Source organism: Coregonus lavaretus, assembly GCF_964263955.1.
Source record: "Coregonus lavaretus genome assembly, chromosome: 27".
NCBI lineage: Eukaryota > Metazoa > Chordata > Actinopteri > Salmoniformes > Salmonidae > Coregonus > Coregonus lavaretus.
Genome location: NC_140014.1, coordinates 21,440,387 through 21,458,610, shown reverse-complemented (window position 1 = coordinate 21,458,610; position 18,224 = coordinate 21,440,387). Strand labels below are relative to the sequence as shown.

General features: G+C 47.1%; 1 protein-coding gene across 1 annotated transcript in view; it reads left to right on the top strand.

Annotated features, from left to right (window-relative positions):
- The window catches only part of LOC311102870 (latent-transforming growth factor beta-binding protein 2-like), a gene marked incomplete at its 5' end in the record, with an annotated part of 178,549 nt that overhangs the window by 103,435 nt on the left and 56,890 nt on the right, over positions 1-18,224 (top strand). The window contains 2 exons of the mRNA XM_084144321.1: positions 13,779-13,901; positions 14,011-14,175. Of these exons, the coding sequence (XP_084000447.1) occupies positions 13,779-13,901; positions 14,011-14,175 (288 nt within the window). The remainder of the gene's footprint in view (positions 1-13,778; positions 13,902-14,010; positions 14,176-18,224) is intronic.

Here is an 18,224-nt window from a genome sequence, read left to right as displayed (position 1 = left end):
CCTGGTTGTTTATGTGAATCCTCTACAAGCTTATTTTGGCCCTGCCGTCAACAAGTGAGAAATGACGGGTCGGGTGAGTTCAGGGCCGGCAGATTGTCAGTTTAAGCGCAGTCAGGGGACTCTTTGGGTGGAGTCATCATTCCACGTCATTACTACAATAACAATGGTGTCATGAGAAACCTGTCGGAGGGCTCTGATGGACGTCTATGTGTGTTCCATCTGTGCATATATAATAACAGAGAATGTCTCTTGGAGAATGAGTGAGCGACCAACCATGAAGTCAGATAGGTGTTGAGATTAGTGCAGGTCATGACAGGCTGTCATGCTAGTCAGTTCCAATCCCTTACCCCCGACCAGACTGTACCACTAACACTAATCTGGAATCAACCTGACCCTGGATTACAGACCCCATGTGATGAAGGAAGGCTGAGCCTAACGTTGAACTTCCCTATAGTCCCTGTCGCCTCCACAAGCAGTGTTGTTGTCTTTCTGAGTGGGAGCTAGCAGAGTTCTGTTTCCCCAAGAGATATGGTTTGGTCAGAGCTCATAGTGTATAACCCCATGACGGCAGTTGTCCATTGCATCTTCTTTACGTGCCCCATGGCTCACCCAAACAGGAAACAATGTCCGCCCATTTGCTTACACTTGAGTTGGCCTGTTTACATCATTACTAACAGAGGGGGATAGGTCATGGGGGCTCAGCTATTTATGACCTTAAACTTGTTCCCCTTTTAATCCCCCATACCACCAACACACATGCACGCACACAGACACGCACACACAGACATACACACACACACACACAAACACACAAACACACACACACACACACACACACACACATATTTACAGTGCGTTCGGAAAGTATTCAGACCCCTTGACTTTTTCCACATTTTGTTACATTACAGGCTTATTTTAAAATTGATTAAATTGTTTTTTTCCCTCATCAATCTACACACAATACCCGATAATGACAAAGACAAAAAATTAATCTTTAGGTGCCTTTTGGCAAACTCCAAGCAGGCTGTCATTTGCCTTTTACTGAGGAGTGGCTTCTGTCTGGCCACTCTTACCATAAAGGCCTGATTGGTGGAGTGCTGCAGAGATGGTTGTCCTTCTGGAAGGTTCTCCCATCTCCACAGAGGAACTCTAGAGCTCTGTCAGAGTGACCATCGGGTTCTTGGTCACCTCCCTGACCAAGGCTCTTCTGCCCCGATTGCTCAGTTTGGCCAGGCAGCCAGCTCTAGGAAGAGTCTTGGTGGTTCCAAACTTCTTCCATTTAAGAAAGATGGAGGCCACTGTGTTCTTGGGAAACTTCAATGCTGCAGAAATGTTTTGGTACCCTTCCCCAGATCAGTACCTTGACACAATCCTGTCTCGGAGCTCTACGGACAATTCCTTCGACCTCATGGCTTGGTTTTTGCTCTGACATGCACTGTCAACTGTGGGACCTTATATAGACAGGTGTGTGCCTTTCCAAATCATGTCCAATCAATTGAATTTCCCACAGGTAGACTCCAATCAAGGTGTAGAAACATTTCAAGGATGATCAGTGGATTACAGTGAGCTCCAAAAGGCATAAATATCATACACCCCAAAAATGCTAACCTCCCCTGTTATTGTAATGGTGAGAGGTTAGTATGTCTTGGGGATATGATATTTGTGCGTCTGTAACTTTCTCACTCATCATTATTCACGATTAATTTAGAACTATCTGTAATCATGGTAGCATCCACAATAATGTAGAAGTGTTTAGAAACACGCTCTATTCTTATTTACTATAAAATTGACAAAAACGACACAATACATTATTTACCATTTTTCTAATGGTCACAAAATATTCTGAAACACAACCAAAACAAACAGCAAATGCATCCAACAAGTTTGTAGAGTTACAAGCTTGATGTAATCATTGCATGCTAGGAATATGGGGCCAAGTACTAAACTTTTGACTACTTAATACACATATAAGTGAATTTGTCCCAATACCTTTGGTACCCTAAAATGGGGGGACTATGTACAAAAAGTGCTGTAATTTCTAAACTACCCTAACATTAAAGTTGACAGTATGCACTTTAACCTCATAGTCACTGTATCATTTCAAATCCAAAGTGCTGGAGTACCGCGCCAAAACAAAAAAAAAATGTGTCACTGTCCCAATACTTTTGGAGCTGACTGTATATATGTACAGTGAGGGAAAATAGTATTTGATCCCCTGCTGATTTTGTACGTTTGCCCACTGATAAAGACATGATCAGTCTATAATTTTAATGGTAGATTTATTTGAACAGTGAGAGACAGAATAACAACAAAAAAATCCAGAAAAACAGAGTTCAGACGTTTCTTATAGTTGGGCACCAGGTTTGCACACATCTCAGGAGGGATTTTGATCCACTCCTCTTTGCAGATTTTCTCCAAGTCATTAAGGTTTCGAGGCTGACATTTGGCAACTCAAACCTTCAGCTCCCTCCACAGATTGTCTATGGGATTAAGGTCTGGAGACAGGCTAGACCACTCCAGGACCTTAATGTGCTTCTTCTTGAGCCACTCCTTTGTTGCCTTGGCCGTGTGTTTTGGGTCATTGTCATGCTGGAATACCCATCCACAACCCATTTTCAATGCCCTGGCTGAGGGAAGGAGGTTCTCACCCAAGATTTGACGGTACATGGCCCCGTCCATCGCCCCTTTGAGCGGTGAAGTTGTCCTGTCCCCTTAGCAGAAAAACACCCCCAAAGCATAATGTTTCCACCTCCATGTTTGACGGTGGGGATGGTGTTCTTTGGGTCATAGGCAGCATTCCTCCTCCTCCAAACATGGCGAGTTGAGTTGATGCCAAAGAGCTCGATTTTGGTCTCATCTGACCACAACACTTTCACCCAGTTCTCCTCTGAATCATTCAGATGTACATTGGCAAACTTCAGACGGCCCTGTATATGTGCTTTCTTGTGCAGGGGGACCTTGCGGGCGCTGCAGGATTTCAGTCCTTCACGGCGTAGTGTGTTACCAATTGTTTTCTTGGTGACTATGGTCCCAGCTGCCTTGAGATCATTGACAAGATCCTCCCGTGTAGTTCTGGGCTGATTCCTCACCGTTCTCATGATCATTGCAACTCCACGAGGTGAGATCTTGCATGGAGCCCCAGGCCGAGGGAGATTGACAGTTATTTTGTGTTTCTTCCATTTGCGAATAATCACACCAACTGTTGTCACCTTCTCACCAAGCTGCTTGGCGATGGTCTTGTAGCCCATTCCAGCCTTGTGTAGGTCTACAATCTTGTCCCTGACATCCTTGGAGAGCTCTTTGGTCTTGGCCATGGTGGAGAGTTTGGAATCTGATTGATTGATTGCTTCTGTGGACAGTTGTCTTTTATACAGGTAACAAACTGAGATTAGGAGCACTCCCTTTAAGAGTGTGCTCTTAATCTCAGCTTGTTATTTGTATAAAAGACACCTGGGAGCCAGAAATCTTTCTGATTGAGAGGGGGTCAAATACTTATTTCCCTCATTAAAATGCAAATCAATTTATAACATTTTTGACATGCGTTTTTCAGGATTGTTTTGTTGTTATTCAGTCTCTCACTGTTCAAATAAACCTACCATTAAAATTATAGACTGATCATTTCATTGTCAGTGGGCAAACGTACAAAATCAGCAGGGGATCAAATACTTTTTTCCCTCACTGTATATAGAGAGAGGCCTGTACTCACATGATAGTTTGTTTTGCCTCCCATCACTCCCCAGACCCTGCCTGTTCCCTTATAAGCTCACTATTTCCACCGGCTAGCACACCAGCAAAACAATAGCAGATTCATTATTATTGGGAAAATCTGCCATGGCAGCTTGTCAGGTTCCAGTCGTCACGGCGATGGGAAAAGGCCTAATGATTTACTCTTTGTTTAACTCTGTGAAAAAACAAACCCTGCATGGTCCCAATGTGGTGGCATGACTAAGAGGCTGAGGCATGTGGTGCTCTTCTCCTGCCTCCTGCCTCCTGCCTCCTGCCTCCTGCCTCCTGCCTCCTGCCTCCTGCCTCCTGCCTGGGCCACTAGCTACCTCCTCTGGCTGGCTGGGTGACTCAGGAGCACGGCTCTCTGCTGTTGAATGGACACATAAACAAATGCCACTCACCATCACGCTGTCTTTCCTCCTTCCCGCACATGGTTGAGGGGGAAAAACACTCTCTGCCTCTAGTATATTTTCTGACGTGAGCTTATAGGATGCATTGACCTTGGTCACAGTGTGGGAAATAAACTGTAGGAACAGGGATGCTAATCTAAAACATACCCCATCCTATCTCTGCTCCATTTCCAGCTACACTGCTCTTTCAGGAAAAGAGCCATTTCTCTCTCTCTCTCTCTCTCTCTCTCTCTCTCTCTCTCTCTCTCTCTCTCTCTCTCTCTCTCTCTCTCTCTCTCTCTCTCTCTCTCTCTCTCTCTCTCTCTCTCTCTCTCTCTCTCTCTCTCTCTCTCTCTCTCTCTCTATGTTTTATCAAAAAGATTTGACAAGATACCAAGAACAAATACAATAGAGTGTGTGTGTTTACACAGTTTACGTGCAGTTCACACACTGTCTAATGATGTCACTCCACTTCTCTGATATATTATATTGTTACAAAAAGCCATCTGTCATATGGCATCTATGGCATCTGTCATATATCACCTATGGCATCTATCATATGTCATCTATGGCATCTATCACATGTCATCTATGGCATCTATCATATGGCATATATCATATGTCAGCTATGGCATCTATCATATGTCATCTAGGGCATCTATCAAATGTCATCTATGGCATCTATCATATGTCATCTAGGGCATCTATATTATGTCTCCTAGGGCATCTATCATATGTCATCTAGGGCATCTTTCAAATGTCATCTAGGGCATCTTTCATATGTCATCTAGGATATCTATCATATGTCATTAATGGCATCTATCAAACAGTTCCTTCGGAAAGTATTCAGTCCCCTTGACTATTTCCACATTTTGTTAGGTTACAGCCTTATTCTAAAATTGATTACATTGTTTTTTCCCCCTCATCAATCTACACACAATACCCCATAATGACCCCATAATGACATTTTTGCTCATGTATATTTAAACAACCCCTGAAATATAACATTTACATAAGTATTCAGACCCTTTACTCAGTACTTTGTTGAAGCACCGTTGGCAGTGATTACAGCCTCGAGTCTTCTTGGTTATGACACTACAAGCTTGGCACACCTGTATTTGGGGAGTTTCTCCCATTCTTCTCTGCAGATCCTCTCAAGCTCTGTCAGGTTGGATGGGGAGCGTTGCTGCACAGCTATTTTCAGGTCTCTCCACTCAATGACATTCAGAGACTCCTGCATTGTCTTGGCTGTGTGCTTAGGGTTGTTGTCCTGTTGGAAGGTGAATCTTCGCCCCAGTCTGAGGCCCTAAGCACTCTGGAGCAGGTTTTCATGAAGGATCTCTCTGTACTTTGCTCCATTCATCTTTGCCTCGATCCCGACTAGTCTCCCAGTCCCTGCCGCTGAAAAACATCCCCACAGCATGATGCTGCCGCCACCATGCTTCATCGTAGGGATGGTAGCATGTTTCCTTCAGACTTGACAATTGGCATTCAGGCCAAATAGTTCCATCTTGGTTTCATCAGACCAGAGAATCTTGTTTCTCATGGTCTGATAGTCTTTAGGTGCATTTTGGCAAACTCCAAGCGGGCTGTCATGTGCCTTTTACTGAGGAGAGGCTTCCGTCTGGTCACTCTACCATAAAGGCCTGATTGGTGGAGTGCTGCAGAGATGGTTGTCCTTCTGGAAGGTTCTCCTATCTCCACAGAGGAACTCTGGAGCTCTGTCAGAGTGACCATCGGGTTCTTGGTCACCTCCCTGACCAAGAACCTTCGCCACCGATTGCTCCAGCAAGAGTCTTGGTGGTTCCAAACTTCTTCCATTTAAGAATGATGGAGGCCACTGTGTTCTTGGGGACCTTCAATGCTGCAGACATGTTTTGGTACACTTCCCCAGATCTGTGCCTCGACACAATCCTGTGTCATGACTTGCCCTCATGGGTTGAGGTTCAAACATTCCTGCCAGGCAAAGGTTTTAACACCCCCTTTCCTGGGGGCCAGTTTTATGACTTAACAGCCGGTCATAAATAGTTCGAAGAAAAGTACTCCTTTTGGTCTCTTGTATGGGAAGACGAATTTCCCTGTGAGACTAAGGAAGTCTTCCCGCCAAGACTCCAACATCCAAAAGGGGATAATGAAACAATATTCCTACTTAAAATAATGTGGGAAATGGTCAGTGGGGATCTAAAGAATAATCATGTCATATTGTTTATTATTTTGTAATGTCATTAAGGATGGTATCAAGTACAGTGAGGGAAAAAAGTATTTGATCCCCTCTCAATCAGAAAGATTTCTGGCTCCCAGGTGTCTTTTATACAAATAACGAGCTGAGATTAGGAGCACACTCTTAAAGGGAGTGCTCCTAATCTCAGTTTGTTACTTGTATAAAAGACACCTGTCCACAGAAGCAATCAATCAATCAGATTCCAAACTCTCCACCATGGCCAAGACCAAAGAGCTCTCCTCCAAGGATGTCAGGGACAAGATTGTAGACCTACACAAGGCTGGAATGGGCTACAAGACCATCGCCAAGCAGCTTGGTGAGAAGGTGACAACAGTTGGTGTGATTATTCGCAAATGGAAGAAACACAAAATAACTGTCAATCTCCCTCGGCCTGGGGCTCCATGCAATATCTCACCTCGTGGAGTTGCAATGATCATGAGAATGGTGAGGGTTCAGCCCAGAACTACACGGGAGGATCTTGTCAATGATCTCAAGGCAGTTGGGACCATAGTCACCAAGAAAACAATTGGTAACACACTACGCCGTGAAGGACTGAAATCCTGCAGCACCCGCAAGGTCCCCCTGCTCAAGAAAGCACATATACAGGCCCGTCTGAAGTTTGCCAATGAACATCTGAATGATTCAGAGGCCATGTACCATCAAATCTTGAGTGAGAACCTCCTTCCCTCAGTCAGGGCATTGAAAATGGGTTGTGGATGGGTATTCCAGCACGGCGGCAGGTAGCTTAGTGGGTAAGAGCGTTGTGCCAGTAACCGAAAGGTCGCTGGTTCTAATCCCCGAGCCGACTAGGTGAAAAATCTGTCGATGTGCCCTTAAGCAAGGCACTTAACCCTAATTGCTCCTGTAAGTCGCTCTGGATAAGAGCGTCTGCTAAATGACTAAAATGTAAAATGTAATGACAATGACCCAAAACACACGGCCAAGGCAACAAAGGAGTGGCTCAAGAAGAAGCACAATAAGGTCCTGGAGTGGCCTAGCCAGTCTCCAGACCTTTATCCCATAGAAAATATGTGGAGGGAGCTGAAGGTTCGAGTTGCCAAACATCAGCCTCGAAACCTTAATGACTTGGAGAAGATCTGCAAAGAGGAGTGGGACAAAATCCCTCCTGAGATGTGTGCAAACCTGGTGGCCAACTACAAGAAACGTCTGACCTCTGTGATTGCCAACAAGGGTTTTGCCACCAAGTACTAAGTCATGTTTTGCAGAGGGGTCAAATACGTATTTCCCTCATTAAAATGCAAATCAATTTCTAACATTTTTGACATGCGTTTTTCAGGATTTTTTTGTTGTTATTCTGTCCCTCACTGTTCAAATAAACCTACCATTAAAATTATAGACTGATCATGTCTTGGTCAGTGGGCAAACGTACAAAATCAGCAGGGGATCAAATACTTATTTCACTCACTGTAATAACTGTAACTCGGAAAGTGTACATATTCTATCTATCAAGTTTACATCTAAATGTTGTATAAAATATAGTTTTTCATATAAACTATGCACAGTGACTAGCCCCACCCCGAGTAACATCAGAGATTGTGTAAACATTATGGAACGCCCCTTTTACCCCGAGTGCATAAAAAGCCTTGAAAAACAAATAAACTTTTAGACCAGCAGACGTGAAGCGTGAGCTAAACGTTGCAAATGGTTGAAACTCTACAGACCAAGAAGCGTGAAGCGTGAGCTAAACGTTACAAAATGGTTTAAAACTACAACTCCATTACCAAAGGAAGACCAGCAGACGTGAAGCGTGATCTAAACGTTGCAAATGGTTGAATTTTACCAGACCAGCAATCCCCACGGCTTAAAATGGTTGAAACTCTTTAGACCAGCAGACATGAAGTGTGAGCTGAACGTTGCAAATGGTTGAATTTCTACAAGACCAGAAAACGTGAGACATTAGTCCACATGTTTGAAATGGAGAAACTCTGAAACTCTCAACCTCTACACAAGGTGAAGAAGAAGACAATGCACTAGACCTTATCATTTCAGTCTGCAGCTGGCATGTATAGTCATCTACAGAACTTTCACTAGATACGAAGTGGGAAGGACAATCCCTCTCGGACAACCACTGGCACATCTGAAGTATACATTCTAACCAGCACTACGACCAGAAACTCTACCAAGGAAATTGGGATCTCTGGTGGGCAAACCAGAGTCCTACATCATCAACTCAACTATCAAGGACAGCTACACGTAAATACATGTTGCATTTCTAATCCGAATTAGCGTTATTAGGGTGCATAGGTATTATGATTACTGTGAGCATAGTCTCCAAAATAACCATGATAGTTTAAATCTCTGTCTCTCCCTTCCACTCTGACCCTCCTTCTACCCAAGCAGTCATGCAATTGTTAGTCCAGTCCACTAGGGACCTGTTTTTGTTGTATTAGGTTAGTAATCAATAACCTATGTGTGTGTTTGTATTGTGTTATTATTTAGTTAGTTAGTAAATAAATAATTAAGCCAATTTGTGTATTGCTGCTTCATCATAAGGTTAGGGTTCTTGCAGGTTCAAGGATTATGCGACGTTCAGAATGAGACTGGGAATTATTTGATAAGTGACTGTTATCGATATATAACATATATATCTTCTAAGAGTTTAATTCGGGAGATGGTAACTCGTTAAACAACTTCTTCCGTGGTGCCACATATTCCTAATTAGTTAATTGTTACATGATTAATTGAATCGAGTGACAATTAAACATAGTTAGGTGATTCGATAAATAACAGTCATACATTAAAGTAAGTCACGTCACGACACTGTCACGATCGTCGAAGGAGGAGGACCAAGGCGCAGCGTGAAATGCAAACATATTTTACTTTATTAAATAACTGAATAACACGAACAAAACAACAAACGATAACGTGACGTCCTAGGTCTAACACAACCAACACGGAACAAGATCCCACAACTACTGTGGGAAAACAGCCTGTCTAAATGTGGTTCCCAATCAGAGACAACCAGCAACAGCTGACACTCGTTGCCTCTGATGGAGAACCACTCTGGCCAACATAGAAATAGAACAACTAGAATCTACCAAACAGAACACAAACACATAGAATCTACACACCCTGGCTCAACATATAGAGTCCCCAGAGCCAGGGTGTGACAGTACCCCCCCCCCCCCCAACAAAACAGGGGAGGGTTGGGTGGGCATTCCTCCGGGCTGGGCGGTTCCAGCTCCGGGCTTGACCACCACCCTCCAACAATCCCCCCGTAGCGCCCCTGGTCCGGTCTGGCCCCGCTGGCTGGAGCTGGACTGGACATCGTAGGAGCGGATTGCTTAGGCTCCGGTGTGGAGCAGCTGACCGGTACCTGACCAGGCACCGGTGACCCAGGCACGGGTTGTGCCGGACTGACGACGCGCACCCCTGGCTTGGTGCGTGGAGCAGGAACGGGCCGGACCGGGCTGACGATGCACACCCCTGGCTTGGTGCGTGGAGCAGGAACGGGCCGTACCGGGCTGACGACTCGCACCCCTGGCTTGGTGCGAGTGGCAGGAACAGGCCGGGCCAGGCTGGCGACACGCACCGTAGGCTTGGTGCGAGGGGCAGGAACAGGCCGGGCCGGGCTGGCGATGCGCACCATTAGCTTGGTGCGGGGATCAGGAACAGGCCGGGCCGGGCTGGCGACGCGCACCGTAGGCTTGGTGCGGGGAGCAGGAACAGGCCGGGCCGGGCTGGCGACGCGCAGCATTAGCTTGGTGCGGGGAGCAGGAACAGGCCGGGCCGGGCTGGCGACGCGCACCATTAGCTTGGTGCGGGGAGCAGGAACAGGCCGGGCCGAGCTGGCGACGCGCACCATTAGCTTGGTGCGGGGAGCAGGAACAGGCCGGGCCGGGCTGGCGACGCGCACCATTAGCTTGGTGCGGGGAGCAGGAACAGGCCGGGCCGGGCTGGCGACGCGCACCGTAGGCTTGGTGCGAGGGGCAGGAACAGGCCGGGCCGGGCTGGCGACGCGCACCATTAGCTTGGTGCGGGGAGCAGGAACAGGCCGGGCCGGGCTGGCGACGCGCACCATTAGCTTGGTGCGGGGAGCAGGAACAGGCCGGGCCGGGCTGGCGACGCGCACCATAGGCTTGGTGCGAGGGGCAGGAACAGGCCGGGCCGGGCTGGCGACGCGCACCATTAGCTTGGTGCGGGGAGCAGGAACAGGCCGGGCCGGGCTGGCGACGCGCACCATTAGCTTGGTGCGGGGAGCAGGAACAGGCAGGGCCGGGCTAGCGACGCGCACCATTAGCTTGGTGCGGGGAGCAGGAGCGGGCCGGGCTGGCGACGCGCACCGTAAGCTTGGTGCGAGGGGCAGGAACAGGCCGGGCCGGGCTGGCGACGCGCACCATTAGCATGGTGCGGGGAGATGGAACAGGCCGGGCCGGGCTGGCGACGCGCACCGTAGGCTTGGTGCGAGGGACAGGAACAGGCCGGACCGTACTGGGAACACACACCACTGGCCTTAAACGGGGATCAGGAACGGGCCGGACCGGACTGGCAATACACCTCAGTACCTCTCGCCGTGCCTCTACATCTTCCTTCCCTTTTCTTACAAATGGCTCCCGTAACCCGGTGGCCTTCTCACCTCGTCCACGAACTCGCCCCTTCTCTGCCTCCAGCAGCCACGTCGTCCATGCTATGTGCCCCCCCCTAAAATATTTTTGGGGGTGCCTCTTGCCTGTCCGACCACGGCCCGGTTGGCGCCGCTTCTCCTCTCTACGGCGCGCCTCCACCGTCTCTTCCCACGGACGCCGATCCATCCCGGCCTGTATCTCCTCCCAAGTCCAGGACCCTTTCCCGTCCAATATCTCCTCCCATGTCCAGGCTGCCTGCTCCTGGACACGCTGCTTGGTCCTGGTATGGTGGGATCTTCTGTCACGATCGTCGAAGGAGGAGGACCAAGGCGCAGCGTGAAATGCAAACATATTTTACTTTATTAAATAACTGAATAACACGAACAAAACAACAAACGATAACGTGACGTCCTAGGTCTAACACAACCAACACGGAACAAGATCCCACAACTACTGTGGGAAAACAGCCTGTCTAAATGTGGTTCCCAATCAGAGACAACCAGCAACAGCTGACACTCGTTGCCTCTGATTGAGAACCACTCTGGCCAACATAGAAATAGAACAACTAGAATCTACCACACAGAACACAAACACATAGAATCTACACACCCTGGCTCAACATATAGAGTCCCCAGAGCCAGGGTGTGACAGACACCTGTCTCGGAGCTCTACGGACAATTCCTACGACCTCATGGCTTGGTTTTTGCTCTGACATGCACTGTCAACTGTGGGACCTTATATAGACAGTTGTGTGCCTTTCCAAATCCTGTCCAATCAATTGAATTTACCACAGGTGGACTCCAATCAAGTTGTAGAAACATCTCAAGAATGATCAATGGAAACAGGATGCACCTGAGCTCAATTTTGAGTCTCATAGCAAAGGGTCTGAATACTTATGTAAATAAGGTATTTCTGTTTAGTATTTTTAACAAATTTGCAAAAATTTCTAAAAACCTGTTTTCGCTTTGTCATTGTGGGGTATTTAAGGCTGTAACGTAACAAAATGTGGAAAAAGTCAAGGGGTCTGAATACTTTCCGAAGGCACTGTATGTCATCTAGGGCATATATCATATGTCATCTATGGCATCTATATTATGTCATCTAGGGCATCTATCATATGGCATCTATGGCATCTATCATATGTCCTCTATGGCCTCTATCATATGTCCTCTATGGCATCTATCATATGTCATCTATGGCATCTATATTATGTCATCTATGGCATCTATCATATGTAATCTAGGGCATCTATCATATGTAATCTAGGGCATCTTTCATATGCCATCTAGGGCATCGATCATATGTCATCTAGGGCATCTATCATACACTGCATGGCCAAAAGTATACACTGCATGGCCCTTCAAATGTGTGGATTCGGCTATTTCAGCCACACCCATTGCTGACAGGTGTGTAAAGTTGAGCACACAGCCATGCAATCTCCATAGACAAACATTGGCAGTAGAAGAGCTCAGTGACTTTCAACGATGCACCGTCATAGGATGCCACCTTTCCAAAAAGTAAGTTCGTTAAATGTCTGCCCTGCTATAGCTGCCCTGGTCAACTGTAAGTGCTGTTATTGTGAAGTGGAAACGTCTAGGAGCAACAACGGCTCAGCCGCGAAGTGGTAGGCCACACAAGCTCACAGAACGGGACCGCCGAGTGCTGAAGCGCGTAGCACGTAAAAATCGTCTGTCCTCGGTTGCAACACTCACTACCAAGTTCCAAACTGGCTCTGGAAGCAACGTCAGCACAATAACTGTTCATCGGGAGCTTCATGAAATGGGTTTCCATGGACGAGCAGCCGCACACAAGCCTAAGATCACCATGCACATTTCCAGCGTCGGCTGGAGTGGTCTAAAGCTCGCCGCCATTGGACTCTGGAGCAGTGGAAACGCGTTCTCTGGAGTGATGAATCACGCTTCACCATCTGGCAGACTGACGGACAAATCTGGGTTTGGCGGATGCCAGGAGAACGCTACTTACCCGAATGCGTAGTGCCAATTGTAAAGTTTGGTGGAGGAGGAATAATGGTCTGGGGCTGTTTTTCATGGTTCTGGCTCCTTAGTTCCAGTGAAGGGAAATCTTAACACTACAGCATACAATGACATTCTAGACGATTTTGTGCTTCCAACTTTGTGGCAACAGTTTGGGGAAGGCCCTTTCCTTTTTCAGCATGACAATTCCCCGTGCACAAAGCAAGGTCCATAAAGAAATGGTTTGTCGAGATCGGTGTGGAAGAACTTGACTGGCCTGCACAGAGCCCTGACCTCAAGCAAGTCCCCGCAGCAATGTTCCAACATTTAGTTGAAAGACTTCCCAGAAGAGTGGAGGCTTTTATAGACCAACTCCATATTAATGCCCATGATTTTAGAATGAGATGGTCGATGAGCAGGTGACCATATACCTTTGGCCATGTAGTGTATGCCATCTAGGGCATCTATCATATGTCATCTAGGGCATCTATCATATGTCATCTAGGGCATCTATCATATGTCATCACTTGCCAGCAGCTCATGGTTTTGATTACTTACACCCCATAGTGATACTTGGGCACCTCTCAATGTGTGAAGATGACAAAGGACTCACTTCATCCATCTTCTCTAGCTGTCAGAAACATTGTTGTAGAATACAACACAGTTTGATGTATTGGCGTCTGTAATAAATATAGTCTTAGGGCTGATTAGGGAAGGTACAATACCTTATTCCTATACATGGAGATGTGTCATTGGATATGGGTTCTATATAACCTAATGAAATAGTGTTTTGTTAGTCAGGTTGTTTCCTTTGCCATCCTGACACCTTGTTATAACCCAACAGTCAGATACTGTACTACCGTGGTGTGTTTTCTTCTCCCAGACATCAACGAATGTCTCATGAATGGGATTTGTAAGAACGCTGAGTGTCTGAACACCAGAGGAAGCTACAGATGCACCTGTAAACCAGGCTACATGCTGGACCCTGCCAGGAGCCACTGTGTTTGTGAGTACTCCTACTTTCTATTGCTATGTCTGATGGCTTGTCTGTCTTATGGTGTTTCCTTGGTCTGTGAGGTCTGTCTCATGGAGGCATGTATATGTTTTTCGGACAGCGGACAAGGCTGTGTCGGACCAGAGGGGGATGTGTTACCGCTCAGCGTCAGCGGGGACCTGTTCTCTTCCCCTCACTCAGCACATTACCAAACAGATCTGCTGCTGCAGCCGTGTGGGCAAGGCCTGGGGCACGGCCTGCAAGAGGTGCCCTCTGCCAGACACAGGTACCCACACACACACTAACCCCATACCCACACTAACCCCACACACACACTAACCACACACACACACACTAACCCCACACCCACACTAACCCCACACCCACACTAATCCCCCTCACACACTAATCCCACACCCACATTAACCCCACACCCACACTAACCCCACACACACACTAACCCCACACCTACACTAACCCAACACACACACTAACCCCACACCCACACCCACACTAACCCAACACCCACACTAACACCCCACACCCACACTAACCCCACACCCACACTAACCCCACACGAACACTAACCCCACACCCACACTAACCCCACACCCATACTAACCCCACACCCATACTAACCCCACACACACACGAACCCCACACACACACTAACCCCACACCCACACTAACCCCACACCCACACTAACCACACACACACACTAACCCCACACACACACTAACCCCACATCCACACTAACCCCACACAAACACTAACCCCACACCCACACTAACCCCACACACACAAATCCCACACCCACACTAAACCCACACACACACTAACCCCCCACACACACTAACCCCACACCCACACTAACCCCACACCCACACTAACCCCACAAACACACTAACCCCACACACACACTAACCCCACACACACACTAACCCCACACACACACTAACCCCCCACACACTAACCCCACACCCACACTAACCCCACACACTAACCCCACACCCACTCTCTCTATTTCTATTCTCTCTCTTTCCTCTCTCTAGCTCTACTTCTCTCTTTCCTCTCTCTAGCTCTACCTCTCTCTTTCCTCTCTATAGCTCTACCTCTCTCACCCTCTCTCTAGCTCTACCTCTCTCTTTCATCTCTCTAGCTCTACCTCTCTCTTTCCTCTCTCTAGCTCGACCTCTCTCTTTCCTCTCTCTAGCTCTACCTCTCTCTTTCCTCTCTCTAGCTCTACCTCTCTCTTTCCTCTCTCTAGCTCTACCTCTCTTTCCTCTCTCTAGCTCTACCTCACTCTTTCCCCTCTCTAGATCTACCTCTTTCTTTCTTCTCTCTAGTTCTACCTCTCTCTTTCCTCTCTCTAGCTCTACCTCTCTCTTTCCTCTCTAGCTCTACCTCTCTCTCACCCTCTCTCTATCTATACCTCTCTCTTTCCTCTCTAGCTCTACCTCTCTCTTTCCTCTTTCTAGCTCTATCTCTCTCTTTCCTCTCTCTAGCTCTACCGCTCTCTTTCCTCTCTCTAGCTCTACCTCTCTCTTTCCTCTCTCTAGCTCTACTTCTCTCTAGCTCTACCTCTCTCTTTCCTCTCTCTAGTTCTACATCTTTCTTTCCTCTCTCTAGCTCTACCTCTCTCTTTCCTCTCTCTAGCTCTACCTATCTCTTTCCTCTCTATAGCTCTACCTCTCTTTTCTCTCTCTAGCTCAACCTCTCTCTTTCCTTTCTCTAGCTCTCTCTCTTTCCTCTCTCTAGCTCTACCTCTCTCTTTCCTCTCTCTAGTTCTACATCTTTCTTTCCTCTCTCTAGCTCTACCTCTCTCTTTCCTCTCTCTAGCTCTACCTATCTCTTTCCTCTCTTTAGCTCTACCTCTCTTTTCTCTCTCTAACTCAACCTCTCTCTTTCCTCTCTCTAGCTCTATCTCTCTCTTTCCTCTCTCTAGCTCTACCTCTCTCTTTCCTCTCTCTAGCTCTACCTCTCTCTTTCCTCTCTCTAGCTCTACCTCTCTCTTTCCTCTCTATAGCTCTACCTCTCCCTTTCCTCTCTCTAGCTCCACCTCTCTCTTTCCTCTCTCTAGCGCTACATCTCTCTTTCCTCTCTCTAGCTCTACCTCTCTCCTTCCTCTCTCTAGCGCTACATCTCTCTTTCCTCTCTATAGCTCTACCTCTCTCTTTCCTCTCTCTAGCTCTACCTCTCTTTTTCCTCTCTCTAGCTCTACCTCTCTTTCCTCTCTCTAGTTCTACCTCACTCTTTCCCCTCTCTAGATCTACCTCTTTCTTTCCTCTCTCTAGTTCTACCTCTCTCTTTCCTCTCTCTAGCTCTACCTCTCTCTTTCCTCTCTAGCTCTACCTCTCTCTCACCCTCTCTCTATCTATACCTCTCTCTTTCCTCTCTAGCTCTACCTCTCTCTTTCCTCTTTCTAGCTCTATCTCTCTCTTTCCTCTCTCTAGCTCTACCTCTCTCTTTCCTCTCTCTAGCTCTACCTCTCTCTTTCCTCTCTCTAGCTCTACTTCTCTCTAGCTCTACCTCTCTCTTTCCTCTCTCTAGTTCTACATCTTTCTTTCCTCTCTCTAGCTCTACCTCTCCCTTTCCTCTCTCTAGCTCTACCTATCTCTTTCCTCTCTCTAGCTCTACCTCTCTTTTCTCTCTCTAGCTCAACCTCTCTCTTTCCTCTCTCTAGCTCTATCTCTCTCTTTCCTCTCTCTAGCTCTACCTCTCTCTTTCCTCTCTCTAGTTCTACATCTTTCTTTCCTCTCTCTAGCTCTACCACTCTCTTTCCTCTCTCTAGCTCTACCTATCTCTTTCCTCTCTCTAGCTCTACCTCTCTTTTCTCTCTAGCTCTACCTCTCTCTTTCCTCTCTCTAGCTCTACCTATCTCTTTCCTCTCTCTAGCTCTACCTCTCTTTCCTCTCTCTAGCTCTATCTCTCTCTTTCCTCTCTCTAGCTCTACCTCTCTCTTTCCTCTCTCTAGTTCTACATCTTTCTTTCCTCTCTCTAGCTCTACCTCTCTCTTTCCTCTCTCTAGCTCTACCTATCTCTTTCCCCTCTCTAGCTCTACCTCTCTTTTCTCTCTAGCTCAACCTCTCTCTTTCCTCTCTCTAGCTCTACCTCTCTCTTTCCTCTCTCTAGCTATAACTCTCTCTTTCCTCTCTCTAGCTCTACCTCTCTCTTTCCTCTCTATAGCTCTACCTCTCCCTTTCCTCTCTCTAGCTCCACCTCTCTCTTTCCTCTCTCTAGCGCTACATCTCTCTTTCCTCTCTCTAGCTCTACCTCTCTCCTTCCTCTCTCTAGCGCTACATCTCTCTTTCCTCTCTATAGCTCTACCTCTCTCTTTCCTCTCTCTAGCTCTACCTCTCTCTTTCCTCTCTCTAGCTCTATCTCTCTCTTTCCTCTCTCTAGCTCTACCTCTCTCTTTCCTCTCTCTAGCTCTACCTCTCTCTTTCCTCTCTATAGCTATACTTCTCTCTTTCCTCTCTCTAGCTCTACCTCTCTCTTTCCTCTCTCTAGTTCTACATCTCTCTTTCCTCTCTCTAGCTCTACCTCTCTCTTTCCTCTCTAGCTCTACCTCTCTCTTTCCTCTCTCTAGCTCTACCTCTCTCTTACCTCTCTCTAACTATACCTCTCTTTTCTCTCTTTAGTTCTACCTCTCTCTTTCCTCTCTCTAGCTCTACATCTCTCTTTCCTCTCTATAGCTCTACTTCTCTCTTTCTTCTCTCTAGCTCTACCTCTCTCACTCTCTCTCTAGCTCTACCTCTCTCTTTCCTCTCTCTAGCTCTATCTCTCTCTTTCCTCTCTCTAGCTCTACCTCTCTCTTTCCTCTCGCTAGCTCTACCTCTCTCTTTCCTCTCTCTTGCTCTATCTCTCTCTTTCCTCTCTCTTGCTCTACATCTCTCTTACCTCTCTCTAGCTCTACCTCTCTATTTCCTCTCTCTATCTATACCTCTCTATTTTCTCTCTTTAGTTCTACCTCTCTCTTTCCTCTCTCTAGCTATACCTCTCTCTTTCCTCTCTCTAGTTGTACCTCTCTCTTTCCTCTCTCTAGCTCTACCTCTCTCTTTCCTCTCTCTAGCTCTACCTCTCTCTTTCCTCTCTCTTTCTCTACCTCTCTCTTTCCTCTCTCTAGCTCTATCTCTCTCTTTCCTCTCTCTAGCTCTACCTTCTCTTTCCTCTCTCTAGCTCTACCTCTCTCTTTCCTCTCTCTAGCTCTACCTCTCTCTTTCCTCTATCTCTACCTCTCTCTTTCATGTCTCTAGCTCTATCTCTCTCACCCTCTCTCTAGCTCTATCTCTCTCTTTCCTCTCTCTAGCTCTACCTCTCTCTGTCATGTCTCT